General features: G+C 42.6%; 1 protein-coding gene across 2 annotated transcripts; it reads left to right on the top strand.

Annotated features, from left to right (window-relative positions):
* Positions 1 to 340: 340 nt before the first annotated feature.
* On the top strand, positions 341 to 23,830 carry btbd7 (BTB (POZ) domain containing 7). 2 transcript variants are annotated; one of them, XM_040041318.1, is made up of 11 exons: positions 341 to 684; positions 6,607 to 6,834; positions 9,312 to 10,463; positions 15,151 to 15,359; positions 15,827 to 15,902; positions 17,756 to 17,916; positions 18,026 to 18,169; positions 18,605 to 18,794; positions 19,464 to 19,642; positions 19,734 to 20,138; positions 20,298 to 23,830. In XM_040041318.1, exons 2-11 carry the CDS (start codon positions 6,753 to 6,755, stop codon positions 21,072 to 21,074), a joined length of 3,375 nt encoding a protein of 1,124 aa, XP_039897252.1. In that variant the 5' UTR covers positions 341 to 684; positions 6,607 to 6,752; the 3' UTR covers positions 21,075 to 23,830. The 2 variants fall into 2 exon arrangements, with proteins under 2 accessions (XP_039897252.1, XP_039897251.1); XM_040041317.1 differs by having other exon boundaries at positions 6,607 to 6,852.
* The last annotated feature ends 271 nt before the right edge of the window (positions 23,831 to 24,101 follow it).

Here is a 24,101-nt window from a genome sequence, read left to right as displayed (position 1 = left end):
ACGGTATATTGCACAATCTGCTGTGAGTACTGACGGGCCTCTTGAACAGTCGGCATACAGCAATGAGAGTGTTAAGTTGACCTAAATTCAAAGAAAGATAGACTTTACTTCCAAAATTAAGACGTTTCAGAGCACGAGCAAAGCGTGCCTTTTAAATTTATTCGACACCTGCAGAATTTGTGCAAAATTTGAATATCAAACGCGGGATGTGAAATGCTTTTTCATTGGGTCGCAAGTTACTGCACGACGAAAATGCAGTAAACTCTCGCGTTTGAAGGTTTTATTTTGAAAAACATGACCGGAAGTTTCCTTCTTATTTTGGCTAACTTGAAACGGGTAGCGTTGGGATAGGCCATAACAACCACCCAACAAGGCGTTGTGCTACTAAGGGGAAATACCGAACCGAACCGAGATTTAAAACGGTCTGGGTTTAGTTTTTAGTCGAGGTAGATGCTGAAAAATCACCGGAAAGTCGATGCAAGTGGAAACTATTGCACATTAGAGACCAAAGGTTGACGTCGAGCCGTGCGTAATGAGCAGAGTTGGGAAAAGAAGGTGTTGAGCTGCATTTTTTTTCTCTCTCCCTCTCCCTCTCTCTGCCTGAGACAAGTTGGATCGGAGTGCTGCCTAAACTACGAGGGGAAACGAAGAAAAAATAATGCCTGCGAAGCTCCTCACTTTCTGGTAAATATCTTTTAACGACCGCTTTTCAACAGTTGCATCTCATCTTGCTCAAAGTAAATTTCCGAGGGCTGAAGTCAAAGCGACACCGCAGAGATAGCTTACCCTAGCCTCTTAGGATATGCTACTAATTACAGGGCTGTGGTGAATATGACTCCTCTTGCTGGGCTGTCGCCATACAATTTGGACATTACTTCCCTTTTTTATTTATCAGCCGCGAAAAACAATCCGCTTTAATTTTATTTTTTTTCTCTGCTCTTAAAGGCACTTTTAACCAAAGCTTCCGCTGAGCAGCGGTAGCCCAGAGAGCAACAATAGCTCCGTGATAACGGCAGGCTAACAAAGCCTTTGCAAATAATTTGATTTATTTTCATACGGGCTGGAGAAGACTGCTCTTATTTGTTTTCGTTTTGCGTGTGGCTGGATTGGTAGAAAAGTTCAGGATAAGTGTGATTTTTGTGTCACTTTGGAGAAAAACCTACATGTTGCTGATTATTGCATCTGTGTGACACAGTAGTTGACAGACTGAGCTTTGGGGACAGCTTAAACCGCAATTGTAGCCGCTGTGTAAAGATGAAGACTTATTGCGTGGCTAGGTCTTGTAATAATTTCCACAAGTCATACAATTATTACCATAATAGATTTAGATACCCATGACTTCTTTGAATTGTGTAGGTATCTGACATTAACCCATCCAATAGAAAATTAGTGTTGCTGTAGCGAGATTTTTTCCTAACAACGTATGTGATGTTTGTTGGCATTAGCATCCATGTAAGTGATGAGGAGCCATATGCAGTCTGCGATAATCCCATGGTAATCTCACTGAAATTGCGGGTAGACTCAGCAGTCAGTCCGTTAACTCCATCTTTTTCTAAAATGCAGCCTGTCTGTCTTTGCAGCTCCTCACTTGAATAAAGGTGCCTTCCCCGTGCGTTTTAGTGCTCATGTTTACCATTTCGCTGGGTTAAGTATTTGTGTCAGTGCTTCAGAGCTGTATAATGACATGTAATTATCAGTGTTACAGTGCTCAGAAATCCATGACTGGCATGAAAAGGCAGCGAGCTTGCAAATACTTGCCACTCAGTCAGCCGCACTTTACCCTGAATGCTGTTTACCCAGGCCAGTTGGATGGAGAACCCAACAATGAGCATTGACATCTCACTCAAAATAAGCACCCATTGTGTCCTGAGTTGCCATTCATTCTCTGAAGATCGACGACTGGGTTATGTTTGCGCAGTCATTAAGTGTATGCCTACTTCACATGATGGTTCTGTTCGGTTTTCCATTGCAAGCACACCTACAGGATGACATTCATCTGTCCAGTGTTTGTTGGATAAGTTGCCATCATGTATTCAAATCAAAGGTCTGAAAAAAAACGAATTAACTTTGAGGTAGCTGTGTTTGATATTTGCCATTTTGTTTCATGGCCTCTAGAGCAAAACGTAATCAGCTGACAGCGTACTCAGTGAAATGTCAAATATGCACCATTACGGTTCATATTGTTAGTTGACACAGGCTAATCCTGAGGCTGCTCACCATGAGTCATCATCGTGGGGACTTTTGTTTCCTCTCTCCGTTTCTGTCATTTCACTGTGTTGTCTGTTTTCTAGCTTGTTCTGATTTTTCCTTAGTTTCCCATGGCTCTCCTGCCAGAATCTGTAATCAGCTGAATGGCCTGACACAACATTATGCTGATTTACCTGATTGGCAAAAAACATTGTCGGCATAAGCGGTCTGCTCTGCCTCTGAATTTGCGCTCTCCGGTTATCATTTCAGACAAAATATGACTATTATTTTAAAAGGGCGGACTTTATTTTGTTTTCCACCAACCTTCGGTGGCTGTTCCAGTCGGGTATCTTGCTGCGAGATGTGTGCAGACACATCAGTGCCATGGAGGTCACTCTGTGTTAGAGAGTTCTGGTTTCTGCTCACTGCTGCATTGCTTTTTTATGACCTTCCAGAGCACCCTTGATTGTATCAAATATCAAAAGAGTCAGACAATCTGTAACTGAAAGCTGTATTTCTGTACAGCTCTGTAAGCAAAAGACGTAATGGGCAACTTACCCCAGAGGTCATTTAACAGGTTTTGTGACAGTAAAACTTCCTTTCATCCCCCAAAGCCGGCATCTTTTGTTTTTCTTGTTGTATGTGAATCAGAAACATAAACTTTGTTTCTTCTGTGATTCCTATTGTGAAATGGATACACACATATGTCAGCATTGGACTAATAAAAATACCTTTTGGAAACATTAAATTGAAGAGCTCTGTGTGTGAGAGCTTTAATGCATGACACTGCTGTGTAATTGCAGACAGGAAAGTGTTTGGGGAGAGTATTTCAGTGTTTCATTCAGGCCTGACTGTGGCACTGGCTCCTTTCCAGAGGATTAGGGCATTTAGCCACTGAACCAAACAAAGACGTCCATCAAAAAGCGGACATAGTTTTATTCACAAGATTCACAGTGGGACTAGTAGAGTACACAGCGCGCAGGTTTCTTCAAGCTGTTTGAGCACAGACGTGTGCGCCTTTTTAGATTAGTAAGCTGTTATAAAATTACCGAAGAGGAATGAAATGGGGAAATTCTCAATCATCTTCGATGCTAGCCAAGTAATTCTCCACATCACCTTTAATTTGGCGAAATCTTGTCAAGCCCATTCTAGCTTAATTACCGCTGCCACTTTGACTTCAAACGCCGGTTGCGTGTGTGTTCCAGCAGATGAGTTCAGGTTTATGGAAACGACTTGTGAAAAGGCTGCACTGAAATAATAGAAATGTGCTGCTAAAATTTGGGGTTGCGTACAGGACCGGAGACCTGTGTACCCACCTCTTCCGTTTTCTCTAGCCATGATGAGGATATCCACATAAATGATTAATAAAGAGCCCTGACAGTCATTTGAATAATACATCGCTCCTGTTCGCGTGCCAAGTAATTTTTGTATGTTCAGTGGACGGCTGTTCTTTTGTCTTTTAAGCCCCTTTAACTGGCTGATTGTTAAAATAACATAAAAGTGATCCATGACTGAGGCAAGGTGAGCGGTTTGAAAGGGTGCATATGTGTCCATGACAGCCTGTGCGTAGAGGTAGGTGGGGGCAGGGAGTGTCTCTTGTCACCTCTCATTAGGGACGCATAGTCCAGCTCGGCTGGTGTCTGCCTTCCCCCGTCTGTGGCACTGCCCTCCTCTGCTCCCAGCCTGAGCAACAACAGAGCGCCTCAGTGTTTCAATCTAAGCTGCAGGAAAGTGTCTTAATGTTTGACATCAGAGAGATTATGGCCAAAATGCTTCTTGAACATTATGAGTCAGGTCTCTGCCCTAAATTATGGTTTTAGAATTCAGCACTGCAGCTAAAGTTAAATTTGGTTCGCTAATTTGAATGAATTAAAGCCGCCTCGCTGGGAAGTTGGTGTGGTGTTCAATGGATGCGTTAGTTGCTTTGTTTTATTCTGCCTCTGCTCTGCTCCTTAGAGAACCCCAACCACCACCACCACCACCACCACCGCTGCCTTTTTGTAAACAAGACAGTATATATCTCAAGGGCTGCTTCCTCTCTCCTACATATTCAAATTCAATTTCTAATTTTGTCCAAATTAATTCCCTGTGAAGATGGGGCTTATTTAAAGCAGTCTAATGAAATAAAGATCAACCAATGTTTTTATTGGAGTGCTCTAGTGTGACTGCCTGGTGACTATTTGTGTGTGGAGTAAGAGGCTGTGGTTTTCCATTGAACCCTTGGGAGGTTGTGGAGTGGTTCTCTACAGGGGCAGACACTATGATTTATTAGTATGGTAGGCAGGAAAACCAGCAGTCTGAGATAAAGCAGATCTCCCATCACACTCCAGTTCTAAGTTTGGTCTAATATACAAAAGAGACTAAATGAGAATATATACGTGACTCTTTTTGTGTTGAGTTATTTAAAGGACCACAATGAGGATTACATTTTCAAATCTCTTAGTAATGTTTATAAAGGGACGCATTTATGCCAAGATGTAAGTGCAGAGGGAAATTGGGAATCTTCCCCTCTTCTTTGGTTGCAAGAAGTAGTTTGCAAAAATCTTTGGATTTGCCTGCATTTCTGAATTGACTACTCATAAACTGCAGTCGAAACTTCATCTAACTTACTGTTATAGATAAACCCAATCTGATTCAACTAATGAAACGCAAAGAGAAAACAAAGAAAACTATAAGTCACTGCTCCCCTGAGAGCAGTGACTTATAGTTTTCTTCTGTTTTGATTAGTGGTCTTTCTTTTAGTGGACACTATATGACAGAGTGTCCTTTGTTTCTTTTTAATGATCTTTTATGTTTTTTGGTAAAGTCTTTGCTGGATTTCAACCTCCTTGGGAAAACCCTAATAGTCCTAAAGTCTTTCCAACTTTTTGCACCTCTGTAATGTTTTTTATAACATCCTGATAAAAGTTATTGCAATTAAAGCTTTGCTCACACCAGCCAAGGGCAGACTTCAACCGCTGTTATACTTCCCATATCCGACATACACGTCTCCAGACATCTGCACGCTCTCTGGTTTGCTCTTTGGGCTTGTGTGACTTTCTGAAGCTTGGGCAACATTTTAAGAGTAACGAGTGCAAAATCTTAAGAAAAGCTTGACCCCCTCAATCCAGCTCTATAACTGCAGTCTACATGCTTGTCGAAATGAAGCCAGATAGACTCAGTTTGCAATTGTTAGCTTGAGTAGCCGTCAGTGCACTCAGTTAATGAGGTGCCCTGTTTTCTTTTAGATCATAGCTGGTGACAGCACGAAAAGAGAAGAGGGAAAACTGCTTGGCCATTGCCATGGCTCACAGCAATAAGTTATGGTAATGACTGTAAAGAGCAACTTAAAGCTGCTCAACTCTGCATCTGCAGCACAGCTTCTGTCTTTGAATTATTAGCTGGTCCCCCAAACATATGAATTAACAACCAACTGAGTGCTCAGATGTCTGCTTTGGTAGAGTTTTTGTCACATTGGAGAACTGATTTGCATAAAGTCGGCTGTTAAGGTTTGTGTAATCTAAAGCATAAACGTTCCCTTCATTGATAAAATACAAGTTAAATACCCATTATCCAATCATATATTATCTTTCTTTTATCATGATAGAAAATTAATGTCGAAAATAATTTAAATGATATGAAACGCTATTATTTTATAATGTTCTGCTGATCACTTGCTGCGTCCACCAGAATTTGCAGGAGGAATTACTTTTCCTGATCGAATTCTTAAAGACCAAACATAATAACCTGAGTATAACCTCATTAAGACCACACTGATTTGTAGCCATGCGAGCATAATGGCTCTGGGTGCCAAATACACACCAGGACCGGCTGTGTGTGGATGTATATGTGTGTTAATATCTCAGGCCTTAAAACGGGTGTTAATCTCATCTCTGGAGCTGATTTGGCTAAATGTTGGCTACCCATTGGATCAGTTTGGCTACAAACTGAACTGGAAAAGTACCCAGGTCATGTATTAGACTATTAACTACTTCTAGTTTAAGGTGATAACAGGCAAAAGCAGAGTAACTTGTTCTGGGTTGTACCTCCCTCTGAAAGTCCCCCACCACATCTGGATTACATTGTAGTTGACTGCTTGTCATTTTCTTGAGGGGAGGATAGGGAAGTCTCTGTTAACTGGAGTCACTGTTGAAGATTATAGATAGGAGAATGACCATGCAATTTTCACTTTTCACAAAAACTCAATTTTTAGCACTTCAAACCTGTAAAATGGCAAGACAGCTATGATTCATCGGTGCCGTGAAATCAATATGGCTGAAACGGCGCGATAGATAATATTAAGTGCTCCTCTGTTCACCTTCCTTAACACTGACATTCATTATCTTTCCAAAAAGTCCAATCTCACAATGTTGCAGTCAACAACATTTAAAATGCAGTCACTCTTAAGATTAAATATCTCTCCTTCTGTTCTTCCTCCAGCCATGGCAGCTTGGGCCTGGAGCTCTGAGGATGCTTCAGAGGACCCGTGCCTGACCCGCAACTGACGACTGAGAGGAATACGTTGTCTGAGCAGAATGACTCAGCACGAGGGGGGACCCCCAAATAGCAAGTGAAGAGAACCGAGGATGGGTGCCAATGGATCCAGCTACCCGCACTCGTGCTCCCCACGGATAGGGGGAGGTTCACAGGCACAACAGACTTTTATAGGTATTAAGTGCATCACCGGTCAGTTCATGTATATGATTATTATTATTATTTTTACAATATGGCAAAATGTCTTTTGTTAGATGAATTACTGGTGAAAAACCCAATTTCTCTTCATGTCCAAAGTAGAGTCAAGAATCAGATTTGATTAAAAAATATCTCTACAAACATAATGGGATGGTCTGCTATACACATTACATTATATTAACCTGCTTCCATGGCAACTAATGGTGCAATAGGTGAACATTTTTATGCATGAGAGCTCTTAAACAGAGCGTTTGAGTACAACTGAATTCATTAAAAAGCAGTGGATCTACTTTACTGTGCCATACGGACTTAAATTATTGTTTAAGGCTGACGAATAATTGCGTTAAGTATTTATTTGTCAGAACTGAAATCTAACTTGTAGACAGGAAGCGAGCCCTGTGACTGACTATAGCCTACTTTCTGGCCTGAATGGGCTGACAGCTGCACTTTGAGTTTTTAATGTGAAGAGGTTTTTTGGGGGTTTTTTCTCTCTCTCGCTTTTGGTCTTGTTCCAATTTCACTACTGTCATTGTTGAAGAGCATAGCATATGGCCTTCAGTTAGTACCTGTACCCTCAGAAAGCCTGTCTGACATGGAGTGTAGTGGTTTGCTTGTATGTACATATTGTCGACATTTAAGCACTCTTTTTGATTGCTGTTGAAGAAAGTGGCAGAGTCTAGTTTATGGCTCTTAAAGCTTTCCCTGCAGTCCTGAGTGCCAGAGCGTTTGGAGAGCTGCTCCAGAGATTAATTTAAATAAGTCTTTTCTTAAGTTAAAAAAAGTGTTTATTTCAGTTTTAGAATGACTTAAGTCTGGGGTTTATGTGGGTTTCCACTTCAAAGTGAAAGCACTGCAAAGAGCCAAATTATCTCAGTAGCCCCTGAGACCTCTCCCGTTTGCTCTGAGCTCTGTAGCTGCTTGGTTGAGCTGGCCGGGGCCATAGATGATTCACAGTGTTAGAATGATTACTATTTGGGTCACACTGATGGATCCTGAGAGAAAGGCAGGCAGAGAGGATCTCCTTGGCAGAGGTTCCTCTGACGTACAAGTCCTGCCTCTCAAGCAAAAGATAACTGCTATTCAGTGTAATTGATTGGGCATAAATACATGAATGGACCTACGTTGATGGAGGAGTCTAAAGTAGGACGGGATTATAATTGGGTCTGTGATGATCAAGGTTTGGTCTGAAAAAAAATAAAAAGACTTTTTTCCTTCCTTTTTTGTTTCCAGTTGTTGAACTAGATCCAGATGTTTTGGTAGCTGGGTCAGGCATGAGTGTCCTTAGCTTGATAGAGCAGGGCACAGATATACAACAGTAAACTGGTGCAGGCTGCTTTTGAAACAAGAAAAAAAAAAGAAACAAATACAGCTCTTGCAGCAAAGGAGCTCTAAAATGAACCTCTTTTCAAATTAATTTTATTTCTTGATCCTAAAAAATTGAAAATAAACACCTGAGAAATAACTGTGGCTTGCTTGTGCAAAAGTTGTGGAAGCCCTCCACTTGTAGAATTTGATTGGGGTTTTTAGAAGAATTACCATTAGGACTTTCTCTTTGATTAAATTCTCTGACTCTTCAAACATATCCAGGATTCAGTAACCGTGGGTTCCTCTTAACAAAGACTGAGGATGAGAAAATGAAACCAAGTGTCGCCTACAAGGCAGGGGAAAGCTTTAAAAAGATATCAAAGTGCTTCCAGCTTACAATTTCCAGTGCCCGGAATGGCATTAAAAAATAGCATTTAAAGGGAACTGTGAAAATCAACAAAATATTATTGAGCAATAAAACTTTCAGGGGAAAAAACATGTCTGGTGGGCAAAAAAAGGGAGGGGGGCATATGACGGTAAAAGAAGCTGCAGGAAGGTTGGGCTGACAGAAATGGAAGTGATGCATATACATGGTCTACGCCATGGACGCCTTATCGGGCTCTCACAATCCCATTACATGAACATCACTGAAAATCTGGGTATATTTAACATGCAATTTGTGTAAGACAGTCTTTAAAAAAAAAGAACTGGAAGTGATCTGCAAGAGTGTCTGAAAATTGCTCAACCAAGAATAGAAAGTCTTTCAGCCGGCAGAAAAAGGTGTTTATCTGCCTAAATTGTGGCTGAATTGCATTGAAACTTCTGTACATACCACCTTTTACTGTTTCGTTTTTACAAACTGTGGACCCATAGTTGCTGTTTGGGGGGGGCATGAACACATTTGTCACAGGACTGTCAGGTAAACCTAAAACATGTTATGAATGTACACTAAATGTCACAATTCCCAATATGAAAACTACAAAATGTAAAAAGGGCCGTGTGTGTGTGTGTGTGTAAGGGAAAGCTTGACCACCCACCATTAATTTTTTTTTTTTTGTAATGTAAAACTGTTCATTTCTTTCTATTATAATTAGATGTATTTAAAACACAATAATTTTTAGGCTAACCTTCAGCTGTTTTTATTCCAGGGACCTCATCCTACTCTCAGCAGGGATATGGTTGGGAGTCAAAGCTATACAGCCTGGAGCACGGCCATGAGCGGCCGGCAGACAGGAAGAAGAAGAGTCTTGGTCTGGCGACTCTCAAGCGGAGGTTCATCAAAAGGAGGAAGTCTAGCCGCTCAGCGGATCACGCGCGGCAGATGCGTGAGCTTTTGTCAGGGTGGGACGTCCGTGACACAAACGCCCTGGTGGAGGAGTATGAGGGAACGGCAGCCCTCAAGGAGCTGAGCTTCCAGGCCAGCCTCGCACGTCCAGAGGCTCCTAGCTTGCAGCGGGATCTAGCCGCTCTCTACCAGCACAAGTACTGCACAGATGTGGACCTCATCTTCCGGGGTACTTGTTTTCCAGCTCATCGGGCCATCCTGGCTCCCCGTTGCCCCTTTTTTAAGACCTTGCTGTCTTCATCTCCCGGGTACGGAGCAGAGGTTCTAATGGACATTGACACGGCTGGCATTGATGTTCCCATGTTCTCCGCCCTACTTCACTACTTGTACACTGGGGAGTTTGGGGTGGGTGGAGCAGAGGATACGAGGCTTCAGAATGTGGATGTGCTAGTGCAGCTAAGCGAGGAGTTTGGTACACCTAACTCCTTGGAGGCAGACATGAAGGGCTTGTTTGACTACATGTGCTACTATGACGCTCTGCTCAGCTTCTCTTCAGACTCTGAAATGATAGAGAGCTGTAATGAGAGAGGAGCTGTGGCTGCAGCAACATCAGTGAGTCAAGGAGGCAGTGGGGCCCCAGGAGCTGCAGGGACCCCAGACGAGGACCTTAGGGCTCACAAAGCTATCCTGTCAGCACGCTCTCCTTTCTTTCGGAACCTTTTGCAGCGACGTATTCGCACAGGCGAGGAAATGACAGAGCGCACACTCCATACACCCACCCGCATAGTGCTGGATGAGTCCATAATACCACGAAAATATGTGCAGGTTATTCTCCACTGCATGTACACGGATGTCGTCGAGCTCGGGCTGGTGCTGCGTGGCAGCCCCTCAGCAGGCAGCCTCGGTGAGGTGCAAGCCCTAGTGTCAGGGAGCCGTGGGGCCAGCACACGCACTGAAGAGGCCATGGAGCTGTACCATATTGCTCTGTTTTTGGAGTTTAGCATGCTGGCTCAAGGTAAGTCATAGTCACAATATCAACAACATAGGGTGTGATGGCAACCACATTTTTCTGTTTTGACTTATTTTGCTTATTTTCTGTCTTACTGATACTATTAGGATAGTCAATGCTCATAATAAACACGGCCAATGTGGGTTGGTATATATGTGAATAATCCCTGTGAGCCAACAGCTCCGGCTTCTTATTGCTCTAAATGCTTTGTTTCATACAGTTTTTTTGTTTTTGTTTTTTTAACTCTTGGCTCTGTGTGACATCAGTGACATATTCCTAATATGGTCATGTTGGGCACACAGCTCTGGCTGTGAGGACAGAAGCCCTTCCCATCTGCCATAAATCTTCCTTCTAAAGGGCAGCCAGCCAGGGGGACGTTGGCTTAAATGGAGAGGGGCTTGTTTCAGACAGTAGCAGAGAGTCTGAACAGCAGCCCAGTATAACATACGGATATATAAATAATCATTATGTCGAACTGTGAATCAATTCTAGCAGAGTACAAGATTAAAATTATGGAGCTGGAAATGAGCAAAAAAAAGTCCCAGATAAGCAATCTGCTTCAAAATTTTTTTGTTTAGTTTCATTCCTTAGTAATTTCTTCCTTCCTGTCTGCAGAATGCATGAGTCAAAGTGCTGGCAAGGTCTCTACGACAAATTGCTTAAAACCTTAACAGCAACCAACTGTAGTTCAATAGCCTGATCATAAGGTTTAGAGTCAATTTGCCTGTCCAGCCTGTCATAATTGTGTCATTTTCTATTAACTTAATAATATGAGCTAGACTTTTATCATAATAGGATAGAATTTTGTACGTGAGTTGATGCCTTGCAAAACTCAACCCTGCTATAACGTCTCTTTTCATGCATTCATGTCATTTTTTTTACCAGACTCAGTGTCTTAATATTCTGCACTTAATATGGCTGCAGATTACTCTAGCTGTGACGGGTGTTAGAAACAGGCTGATATAGGTTATCTCTCCCTCTGGAGGCATACAGCCCCACTCTCTGTTACATGAGGTGCTTCTGTCAACACTTCATTTCTGCTCTATCTTTACTCAGATTACACTCTTTTTTTTTGACCCTGGTAGCAAAGGTTAAAGCCATACTTTTTACATGAGCCAGTCGCTTCCTCCACTGCACTTCCTCCAAAGTGGCACCTGAGCATTTTGCAGTTTCCAACACAAATAAACAAAAATCCACTTTAATCAGAATAACCTTTTCAAGTATGCAGTATTTAAAGCAGTCTTTTTCAAATACATGCAAAACTACTGAATTCGGCCCGTGTGAATCCAAAAGTGACCAAACACAATTTCTTACTTTATCGTGTCTTCTCGGCCAATAATGATCTTCATAGTCACAGTATAGGAAATTAGTTTGCCTAATACTGAAATGAAGCTATAAAGACCAGAGAGTTTGACTGCTTTGTGCTTTCTAATGAAATCAAACCAGTATTATTTTAAGACACTCGTTTACAGTTACATCCAGAATATTTAAAATATACTTTGCGATTTGACAGCTTCACCACTGTCGTTTCACAATAAAAGCCTGTGAGTGTTTTCTTTCAATTCTTCACTCCTCTGTAGCTCAAAGGTTATTTTTTATGGTGAGGCAGCTGCAGATATATAACATAGTCTATATGCTCTGTTGGCACACTGTTTTATAAAGCTGAGATCACTATAGAGTAGCCAGAATCTTTTTTTTTTCTCTCCAAACTTATGCTGCAGCATTAATACAGATATAGTCCGTGTCATAATCTTAATGTGCTAAAGTAGGTGTGGGTCTTTAAGCTGATAAGAGGAAACCACACATCCTGTTTACAGAGGAAGTAATAAAAAATATACATGTACATCTTTTTTTTTTTTTTTTTAACACACAGCACTTTATTGCAATAAACATGCTGGTATTAAAATCTTTTAAAAGCAGAGGATCAATACTGTGTAGCTGCTGTATTGACTGAAGGCTTGAGAGTCGATTACCTTTTTTAAGACCTGTGTGGTGATTTTAATAGCACTGGACACACAACTGGTTAGACACCAGCTCCCACCCTCAAGCTTTGGGTGTCACTCTCAGGGTCATTCTGGCAGCTTAAGCCAGCAACAAGGAGGCATATGGTGTCATCCCCACACACCGTCACCTCGTCTTCCCCCTCCACCCCCCCACCTTCTCAACAAGCCCCTAATCGAGGGGTATTTTTATCCCTCTTTGCTCCCTTTCCGTCTGTTCTGCACAGCTCAAATCATTTCCCGTCAAACCTCAAAGTGGAATGTGGTGAAATAGTTTAGGTTAACCTGATGCTATTTTATCCAAGTCTCTCTTTCTACTCTTTAACTTCCTGTTGTTACACTTTTTGAGATCACTTCATTCCTAGAGATATTTTTGTGCATTTTGGAAAAGTGTGTTTATCTGCCTAATTTGGGTTAATTATGAGACTTGAAATTTGTAAGAAGCCATCCAACTGTTTTGCTGCGACGTCTCTTTAGGAGACAGCAGAGAGGTTTATGTCAGGGGTTTCATATATAAAGAGCCCCCTCTCATCTGTCACACTGTCATCCCCCTTTACGTGCTCCTTGGCTGCTTCCCTCCGGCTACAAGGAGGTTTGGCCCTTGGAGGTTTTTGTAGAGCTCTCTGTCATTCTTCCTTATTAATTCTCAAGATGGGCTTCCCTTTACGACTACATCTCACTCAAATAGTAACCAGTATTAAAAGCCTTATTAATTTTTCAAGCGCGCTGAAGAGATGATAGCCCTTCAGTGCAGTTTCATTGCTGCCTTCCCTTCTTGCTCTCTGACCGACCAGCGATTTCAGTGCCCTATCTTGTGTTTTGACTGCTTTGACTGAAGCTCCATTTCCTGACTGATTGGCTGAGATGATTTACATCCACATGCTTGTTTACATGCCTTTGAGTGCAGTTGATGTTTTAAGTGGCTTTGGAGACTGTGTGCTCTATAAACACAGAGCTCCAAATCATGACAGCATGACAAAATTCATGCGTACTCCAAAGTTGGTGTAGTGTAGAGCTGACTGTCGCTGTTCCTGCTGTTCTGTTGATATTCTTGTCAGTCGACTAAGCTCCAGTGAATGTGGTGCACCACCCGTGGAGAGGGGGAGGCGGGTTAGTACTAGATATAATGCTGATTCTAATCTCCACCTCATAATAAAAAGTGCTGCGTTTTAAAAGACTGGCTGTCACTGAGAATTCGAATGGGCTAACAGAGAGCAGAGCTGTTTGCTTTCCTGTGCCACTGGTCCCAAGTGGGGAATTGCCTGCTTTTGTGGACGCATGCCTGTGTGTCTCCTTTAAGGGGAGGGTGAAAATAAATAAATAAATAAAATCAAATTGAACTAGACTGGAGGACTTTCTAGAAGATGAATAGCAAAACAACCAGCAGTGGGCAATGAGGCAGATGCTGGAAATCTTCTCCCGTTTTTCAGTCTGTTTAAAGCAGATAAAAAGGAGAAAAAAAAAATATGCAGGCCCACATTTCAGCTACATCTGTCTTAATGATGCAGCCTCAGCTGAAAAGACTGCGGGCGTCTGCTTTGTGTTTCTCGAACTTGCATTTACAAGCAAAAACACCCAAAGGGTTCATAGCTGTGCATGTACATTATGGTTGCTTTTCCATTCGAATCAAAAATTTGTACACACAGCTTGCATGGATATGAAGCTGAAGTATCAGTGGGGTCATCGCTCTGAAGTCTGGTGTCCAATTTCCCGGCGTTTATGTTCAAAGTGGTGGTTTGAGGGCGGAAGAGCAGCTTAGATTTTCTAGTTTAAGATTTTCCCAGAGGAGTGCTGCTGCTGCCGCCGCCGCTCCTCCAACGATGAACTGATGGACAGGACCGCCTGGAATGAGGAAGCTGGGAAGCTTTTATTTCCCTTCAGAACAGCTCTGACTGGACATCAGTCAGTCGGCTTTATCTTCATGAATGTCCACTTTGTGTTAATGATTGGAGAAGAACTTTCAATGTGAGCCACTAAGACTCTCTCGTTTGGAACTGTGATAGATGGCTTGACCAAACCGATCATATGTTAATCCAAGTGGACATGGAGGCTTTATTTCTGCATAAATGGATCCGTGTTAGATTAAGTGTTAAGAGTTTGAGTGCCATTGTTGGCTGAATTTGCAAAACTTGGTTCTTTTTTTAAATGACTAGAGCACCAGGCACATAATTCCCTAAGCCTTCTGTGGCTTTTAATGCATTTTTGATTTATGCACACAAGTGGTCTGTGTGTACACCTTTGCAAAGTGTGTGCTTGTGCACCGGCAGCACATTTCCGCAAGCTGCTGTGTTTACTTATCACGGTTAAGAGAAGGCAGCTTGAGACTGAAACACATCAAGGTATCAAAGGCATTTCTGTGGGTTGGTGTGTTAGAGTAAAGCCGCTGCCTGCTGTTCTGGTATGTGCTCTGATTTAGGAAACACAGCATGGAGGATGTGGGGGCTACTAGAGGGAGACTCCCTGGGTCAGTGAATATGAGTCAAAACTACTGATGGTTTGGCAGAGGCTGCAGCGTTACTTGCCGTACTGTAGTAATTGTTTAGTTAAATCATTAAAATAGATTTTCAAACAGGCTTTTTTGTTGTTGTAGTGTTTCTTTTTTAAGGTTAAGTGACATCTTTCTGACTTCAATATATGCACTTCTTTTCAGAATATGATACATTTCTGCTTGTCTGTCTCGTTGCCTCTCCCAGGCTGTGAAGACATTATTGTGGAGAGTTTGTCTCTGGACTCTCTTGTCCCCATTCTCAAGTGGAGCTCCCAACCATACGGCTCCAAGTGGGTCCATAGGCAGGCCATGCACTTCCTCTGTGAGGAGTTCAGTCAAGTTGTCACTTCGGATGTTCTCTACGAACTTGGCAAAGAACACCTTCTCAGTGCAATTCAGTCTGACTACCTACAGGTAAGGAAACGTCTCTCAACTCATAGCACCTCACAGTGTTTGGGAATCTGTGATAGTTGCATGAAAATATTGTATACAAACACACAGTCCCTGCCCCAGTCACACACTGTCCACATGTGCTGACGCTGTTCACATGCACACGCTGAGTCTCCAGAATTTCCAGAGTTGAAAAACAGTTCCCTAGAGAGAAATGCTTTCAAACCCAGAACCTAATCAAAGCTGAGCTGTCATCTGCACTGCCAAGCAACTTGGGCTTTACACCAGATGGTTGAGGTGAAGTGTTGTAATCCAACTACCCAAACAAACCAGACCCAAGCTTTGATGGGACATTGCCTGAACATATTGCATTTTCACTTTATCCTCGTGTAATACCTTCCCTGTTCTGTTCCCAACAATATCTAACCTTGTCCTAATAATATTTTTGTCTTTTGCTTTCTCTCTGTCCTACATCTCTCTTTCTCTGTCAGGCGAGTGAACAGGACATTCTTAAGTATGTTGTTAAGTGGGGCGAGCAGCAGCTTATTAAGAGGATGGCAGACAGGGGTAAGATAATACACTCTATAATTACCCTCTGAGCAGCCCCCCTAATTGCTCTGAGGAAATTACCCACCTACTAGAGCCTTGTGAATATACTTAAAAGCAAAAAAGAGCCAAACTTTACCCCATAAATTCAACAGGAAGTGGTTCGATCTGATTTGTCATGTCATTGTTGCTACTGTGATAATTAATGCTCTTCTGAGGGGTACATGATCAAGGTTATTGGTATTCATATTATAAGGGCTAGCAGCCTGATTCCTCAAGATCCCTATAATTTGTCAAAACGATCTTGTGCAAAAGGTTTGAAATGCAGCCAGAAGGTTGATGTAAAAGCACTAAAAGTGTTATCATACTTAAAGTGGTGGTCAGATATTTACATCCACTCAGCAGAAGAGTTCTTTAAACTGTTCTTTTTCCAGGGTGGAATGATTGCATAGCATACATCTTTAAAAACAAGAATTTAGGGTAAAAATATGAATTTATTTTGGATTGGAAATATACCTACTAATCTTTTACTAAACGGTGCTTAAAGTTCTACAGTAGCCTTTACGTTGACAAGGCCAAGCCCTATTAACCTCTCATTATGATTATGATAATGAGAAGTTGATAATTGACTACAGCTGGTAGTTTGTCTTTGCACCATAAAAAGGATTTTTGTTGAGCACTTATTGGAATCACCAGTAGTTAGAACAATGAACAATGGGAAAGTTCAAGGAATTCAGTGAAGATCTAAAAAGGAGAGTCAAAGAGTTACACAAGTTGGGAAGGTCTCTTGGAGCCATTTTTAAACGACTGCAGATTCCAGGATAACCAGTTCAAACAATTGTACTCAAGTAAAAATTATTTAGATGTGTCAGCACTTTCCTAATGTCTGGAAGAAGAAAAAGAGATGAGACGAAACTCGTTACCACCAAGGCTCGAGGCTGCCGTGAACTGGAAACTGCTCCAACGCCAGCGTCACTGTCGACAAGGAAGCGTTTTGCATCTTAGAGGGTGCCAACCAAAAAAGAAGCTTCAAAACTCGACTGTAATTTGTAGCTGCCCACAAGCCAAATGAATTTCTGGAGGAAAGCTTTATGGTCACATAAGATAAAGCTGTTTAGAAAAGTAAATGTGATGCTTTCAAGTCTAAAAGCACCACACCAGCTTTCAAGCATGGTGTCAGTAGCATCGTTCTGTTAGGCTGTCTTGCTGCCAGTGCTACTGATACATTGAAAAATTTGGAGGACTACCTCCACATTCTTCAACTTCACCTCAAAGACTGTTGAAATGTGGAGACATTTGTGTTCCAACAGGACTGTGATCCCAAACACACATCAAAACGTTTTTTGGATAAAGCAGGATAACGCTAAGCTTTTGGAATTGCCTACTAAAGTCCCAACCTCAACCCTATTTAAAATTTGTGCATTTTGCTTAAAAGCTAGGTCCATGTCAGGAAACCAAACAATTTAAACAGATTCAATCAATTCTGCCAATAAGAGGGGTAAAATATCCAGACAGGGTTATACCATAAACTTGTTGATGGCTACAAAAAGCATCTCCTCGAGGTGCAACGTGCAAATTAATATTTAACTAAATATTAATGGGGTTGTATGTATTTATTTAAGCCTTTACTATTTGTCTCTGTAGATTAGAGAGAACCCAAGCTAAATTCAAATTTGTGCACCCAAGGCTTGTTTTTTAAAGTCTTTAAAGAGGTTTACTGTAGAGTCATTCCCTGGAAGAAGACAGTTTAAAGAAATCATATAAAACCCAAAATTACCACGATGTGTGTATGTAAACTCTGACTATAAATGTTGACGCACAAAAAGCATTACAATCATTATAATATCTGACCGTGGTCGTTCCTGTTTACCCAGAACCCAACCTATTGAGTGGCACAGCCCACAGCGTAAACAAGAGGGGAGTGAAAAGGAGAGACTTGGATGTGGAGGAGCTGAAGGAGATCCTGTCTCCGCTCCTGCCCTTCATCCGAACAGAGCACATCTTGCCTCCCAACAGTGACGTCCTCGCCGACGCAGTCAGTGTTACTTATCTTTTCTCAGCTGCTGTGCTTTTATGGCTGGTGTTTCTGAGTTATTGTGACCTTCATAGATTGAGCATTGATCCACATTCTTCACTATTCACAGCTCAAAAGGGGTTTGATAAGCACCCCTCCTTCAGACATGCTACCCACAGCTGAGGGGGGTAAAGCCAATGCCTGGTTGCGTCAGAAAAATGCAGGCATCTATGTGCGTCCACGCCTTTTCTCTCCTTACGTGGAGGAGGCTAAGGTAAGGTTCATTTATTTATGATTAATGGGGGTTATAGACGGGGCGGAAACCGGGGGAATATTTGTGTCCCATATAGCTATCGCCAAAGTGAGCAGAGTTTCTGTAAAGGGTGCGGGCTAATGTAAAATTTGTCGACCTGTTTATAGCTCAGACGTGCTAAAACTACCCATGCCAAGTTGTTGTTATGCATACAAATCATTTAGTATTCAGTGGTGGCCTCTATCATTCTGACTGAAATTTGCTTTATGTCCGTTTGCAAACTTTCCTAATAACTTATAGGCCTTCCCAAGGCCATGAATATTTATGAACATATCCATAGACCAGAGAGTCATTATTAGATGAAGTGTCAGTCAAGTGGAACTAATTTACAAAATGTTCCCCATGTCCTTGAGTTGCACATAGGACTTATGTGTTTTTTTTTTTATGTGTCCTCAGTCTGTTCTTGATGAAATGATGGTCGAGCAGACAGACCTGGTGCGTTTGCGACTAGTGCGCATGTCCAACGTCCCGGACACACTCTACATGGTCAACAACGCTGTGCCTCAGTGTTGTCACATGATTAACCACCAGCAAATGGCAAGCAACTCAACCACAGCTCCATCAGTCGTGGCAAATGAAATTCCAGGTAGGAGCAGTGTCGCAGATGCTACACAGTTATGGTTGACTTAAGTCAGGGGTGTCCAAACTCCTCCTCCTCCTCCTCCTCCATCATCATCATCATCTCCATATTTATTCATGGTATATCATTGAGGGGCCAACAGGCTTTCTCATCTTGTTTTTAAAGCATAGACATTATGAATTTCTAACACTTTATTTTCAATAACACAAGAATTATGGTGATCAAGTGTTTGAACCTTAACAAAATAAATCTGCTTTCATTCACATATCGGGAATAAAATAACATAAGGATCTGCTGAAGCTGCTGAATATCAGCATCTCAGGTTCATTTTAAACATGACTTACTGGTGCTGCTACCATGAGGTGAAAAGACAAATGACACTTTATTAATTCTGTTTGTGGTGGCGGGCCATGAATAATACATTTTATAGGGTAGGAGCAAGGGACCATATAAAATCTGACCTAGGGCCGTGATTGGCCCCCGGGATGGATTATGCACATGCTTGACTTAAGTGTTATGAGAAACTCCTCAAGTATCTGTAAACATAATGCCGTTCAGTGGATTCTCTGAGCACCCTGATTAAATTACAACGTTAAGACTCAAACTATGAAGACTTTAACTGACTCACGTCATTTTACTCTGATGTCTGACTTTGTATTCTTTTTCACTTTTCAGTGCCTCAGTTATCTGTGGTAAAGGAGATGATTCGGAGGCTGCATGAGCTAAGACACACAGAGCAGGTTCAGAGAGCGTATGCCCTCAACTGTGGCGAGGGAGCCACCGTCAGCTATGAGCTGCAGCTGCGGGTGCTGAGGGAGTTTGGTCTGGCAGACGGAGCCACTGAGCTACTGCAGGTAGGCAGAAAGCAGAGCGTGTTCCCAGGGTTAGGGAGGAGGAGGAGATCTCTGGAGGATGAGATTTATGATTTTTATTTTTTACCTGCAGAATCCATACAAGTTCTTCCCAGATGAAAGGTTTGGAGATGAGAGTCCAATACTGGCCCTGCGCCAGGTGGGTCGTTGTCGGGTAAACAGCAGTCCAGCCATGGATAGCATGTTCACAGAGCTGGAAGGAGTAGCAGGCTTCCACCCTCCCTTACCTCCTCCACCTCCCCCATACCACCCCCCCGCCACACCTAGTCACGCACAGCTCAAGGGTGCGTGGCGACCTCGCGTGCCCTTGCCAACCCCCACCCGTTCCTTCTCCTACCCCTGCAACCGCACCCTGATCCAGCGCCATGCAGCCACCAAGCATGGCAGCTCAGACTACTCCTCTGTGCCCAGGCCTCAGCCCCCTGACTGCACCAACCCACAGGCTATGGGCCGAGCTTTGCTTTCAGACCAGCAAGTGGTGAGTGTGTATATGTGCGTGCCTTTCTGCATGTCCGTGTGCCACATGCTTTTCTTTTTTTTGTTGTTGAGTCAAATGTTCCTAGCGGCTTATGCTTTGGGATATGAATATCTTGATTGTCAGGTTCTGTCATAAATGTTTATCTGTTTTCCAATGCAGATGAACATGGAGCCGGTTATGAGGGAGTTCATGCCTGACATTGCGCTAGGTGTTTCGGTCATGACTCTGAGGGAGCAGCACATGGCAGAAATGGAGAGGGAAGGCCCTCAGAGCCCCATGGGCCCCTCAGGCCACCACCTGCCTCATGGGCCCTGCCCTTCTTCCCGCCTCAGCCATGGCTATGGACCTGGACATGGCCACTCCTGCAAAAGACACGCTCCTGAGCCCAAACTGGAAGCTCAAGCTGAGTTCCCTGACCTGTATGACTTTTCCTGCCGACCTGCAACCCCAACCTCCACACACCCACTGCCCTCCTTTGCTGGACCAGACCTCTACAGCCACAGCTGCACCGCCTCCAGCTCCTATCCTCCTCCTTATGTTTCTGACTCTCAGTCCCAGGGCCATACACAGGGTCGGACTGCCTCAGACCCACTACGACTGGATGTCCTCAGTATAACCTCTCAGAGGCATGATGGTCTCCTTGCTAGCCCCTCTGGAGCCCAACCTAGGATGGGACATATTTCAAAGGGGCGATCAAATGAGACAGACCTGACTCATGGCTTAGGCCATTTACGGTCCCCCAGTGGGAATATGGACAACTATGAGGAGAGACACCCAGGACCCAGAGAGACCCCAGAAGAGATGGGTCTAGCTGGAGAATCATCAGGCCCAGGGCCACTCCAGCAGCCTCACAGAAACAGTGTCAGTGAAGAGATTGTCAGAGACCGCAGGTCACCTAGCAAACCTGACTACCCCTATAAGAAATCTGCACTTTAACCCCAGTTTAAAGACCAGGGGTTGGGTTAAGAAAAGGGAAAAAGAGATGAGTGGCTGTCCATCATAATGAATAGCAAAGCACTAAATGTTTGCCTGTGTGAGTGTGTGTGTGAGTGAGAGAGAGAGTTTGAGAGAAGCAGGGAAAAGGGGTGGTCGATGGTTGCTATTTATAGAATCTGTCCTTTTGTCCTACCTCTATCACACTGTGCTATCCATCACGCAGTCAGCATGGTAAGAGCTGTAGGTTAGCTGTCAATGCAAGTCTGCCTAGTCCCGCAGGTTTAGAGGATTTCTTAGGCTCTCCGTGGACAGATTGGTCTCTTGCATTTCTTAAGAAAGAGGTTAGCTCTATGCTGCGTGAATTCTGCGTGAGGAAGTCGCAACACTAGATGAAGCTCAGTTATAAAATGATGGTTGAAAACAGATTACATTGGTTGACTCTTTTGTCTCTTGCACAGAATGGGAAGATCACAGGATAAAGATCTCAGTTTACATAAATGAACAATGGCACACAGTCTGGGATAGAGTATTGTGATAAAATCATATGTAAATATGTCTGGCAGTGTTCTTTCCCCTCCCAGAACTGGTATTTCCATTTCTTCTTTTAGCATGGCTATAACTCACCTGACTATTCTTCTCCTCCTGCTCTGGTTCTGCACTAATGTTGAGTTTAAAAAAAAAAAAAAAAAAGGCCAAGGTTTGGTCACACAAAGCAGGAATTGGATCCGACTGGAAGTAGGCCATCAGAGCTTGTCAGTCTCAAGTAACCGCGTCTGATTGTGTCAGACGTAACCTATCACAGCCTCACTGTCTAGCTTAAAGGCAGAAGTCTGGTGTTTTCACACGGGGCCGGAGGATCATGGGCAGGTTCATTACTGAGATATAGTGGAAAATATCAGGTTGCCATGACATAAGCCGTGTTCGCACATGCAGCGCTGAATTTATCTAGACATCACGCAACAGAGGTGCAAGTCAACGCAAAAGCCTGACTCAGTCTTATTGGGTATTAGACAGTCTGTATGATGTCAGATCCAGGCAGCTTCGCTGCCTAAACCACAAAGTATTTCAGAAGCAGACTGCTTCCTGCTGTGTGCTACATGTGAGAGAGGACATTTGTGGATGACCTTATTCTACTGAAAATGTCTGTACAGCGATCAGATCAAGCGCTGGGGATTTGTTGGATCTGCAGCTAGGCCAGGTGTGTGTTTGTGTGTGTGAGAGAGCATGTCTTTGTGCAAGGATAACTTTGATACACCTAGGTGTTAACACAATCTCAGTACTGTACACTCCCATGTTTGGTCGGGTCTTTTTGTACATATCAAGGTCTGAAATGATTAAGCAGTGTTTGGCAGAGAGTGATCGTCAGCGTGTTAGTTTCCTCCCATTTCAAAGTAAGTAATCAAATCTAAAGCCTTAACTAGCGCTTGGAATATTCACTTTTAGCTATCTTTATTCAATCAAGTATGATGTCTCTATAATGCCACCCCCGTTAACTGCTTATTTGACTGTTGTCCACATTAAAGATACACAGACACTGCAGCTTTTCTGGATGGTGGAGGTGGGCTCAACCATGCCCAAATGTTTAAACCATGTCTCCATCTCGCCAGCTCGTCGGAGATTGTGGATGTGCAGAGCCAGTGTTGATGCTTTTAAATATACTGTTAATGAGCCGCAGCAGCTGTAGCTCCACAACCCTGCAAGTACACAAATAAAAACCTGCAACAGCCGACAGCTGGCATTCGACCTCACATACGAGTATCATTGCACTGTAGGAGCCGTCTGTTTATTAGCTGAAGGGAAAAAGGAACAAATGAATCTCGAACAAAAGGAATCTTATATTGAAGAAAAGTTGGCGATTGCTGGCTCATATCTCCAATGAAAATTGTATATAATGAATTGAGTTCCACATGATGAATTTTTAATGGTTTCTATCACATTTTAGTGGTCGTTGAAGGTCTGTGTTTTTACTGTAGTGGACAACACTGTGTACTTTGTCTCTGTCATGAAAACTCACTAAGAATGTGTGGTATAAACAGAAAGATTGTGTCTCAGAAACTATTTTTGTTCTTAAATGTTATGCATCTAGGGCAGTTTGTTTGATATAGTAGGTGCTGTGGATTGCCATGTTTGTAGAACACTTTTCACCCCTTTTTCCTTTTACTTTAAAAGTAACAGGAATATGTTGAGGATCTGAAGATATTAGCTCTATGCTTAGCAGTGATAGAGTTGCCAAGCAGAAAAATCATTTTTCCATCTTGGTTGCTTCATGGGGAAAAAATGCAAAACTCCAGATTCCTCCCCGTGTTCATGTTGGGTGGTTGTTTTATTTTCCAGGACAATGTTCCATTGAGTAAAAGTCCTTGTTTTGCTCTTTTGCTGTAGAGAAGTCAGTGCCTTCCCCTGCCTGCGGCTGGGCTTTTATTGGAGAAGTGACTTTGATGTCTATGCAAGCTCTTTTCTACCAGCTTACCAGCCTGCATCAAATAATTCTTTGAAATCTCATGTAGCTTGTTTTGTGTACATAGTGTTATTTAGCACCTTTTGAAATTGAACCATCTGAAATGTGTGATTGCTTGTGTTGATTTGTAACAGGTACACTGTGCCTGTATGGTATCATAGAAACCATGTTTGTAGACTGATATTAAGTTGCATTTAGTTTCACGGAATCTATTTTTCTACTGTCGCCTCAAAACGGTGCATAACAGTGGTCAACTTGGGCATCCTCAAAATAAACTGGTTTGATATTATGGAATTAATGTGATCTCACATGGGTTGTTTGTTCACTTGAAATGTCGAGTACATTTTTCTTGTATATGATCATATATTCGGATTCAAAGGGCTTCACATACATACAGTAAAGAAAATTATCCATACATATCTGGAGCTTATCTCAGCTGTCATGGGCTGAGAGGCAGGGTACACCTTTGACAGGTTGTTCATCCACTGTAGGGCTAACAGTTTATAACCAACAGGTAACCTAAGAAGCTTTTTGGACTGTAGAGAAAGCCAGACGAATGACACAGAACC

This window comes from Simochromis diagramma, unplaced genomic scaffold (assembly GCF_900408965.1).
Source record: "Simochromis diagramma unplaced genomic scaffold, fSimDia1.1 OVJJ01000304.1, whole genome shotgun sequence".
Lineage (NCBI taxonomy): Eukaryota > Metazoa > Chordata > Actinopteri > Cichliformes > Cichlidae > Simochromis > Simochromis diagramma.
The sequence above is the reverse complement of the archived record's forward strand: the minus strand, read 5'-3'. Positions and strand labels throughout refer to the sequence as shown.

What these genes read in the sequence shown, in the direction of transcription:
- btbd7 (XM_040041317.1), top strand. Translation starts at nt 6,753, where the DNA reads ATGGGTGCCAATGGATCCAGCTACCCGCACTCGTGCTCCCCACGGATA. An exon ending in GAGCCACTGAGCTACTGCAG is followed by an intron (nt 19,643 to 19,733) that starts GTAGGCAGAAAG and finishes TTTTACCTGCAG; the next exon opens with AATCCATACAAGTTCTTCCC. An exon ending in TGCTTTCAGACCAGCAAGTG is followed by an intron (nt 20,139 to 20,297) that starts GTGAGTGTGTAT and finishes TTTCCAATGCAG; the next exon opens with ATGAACATGGAGCCGGTTAT.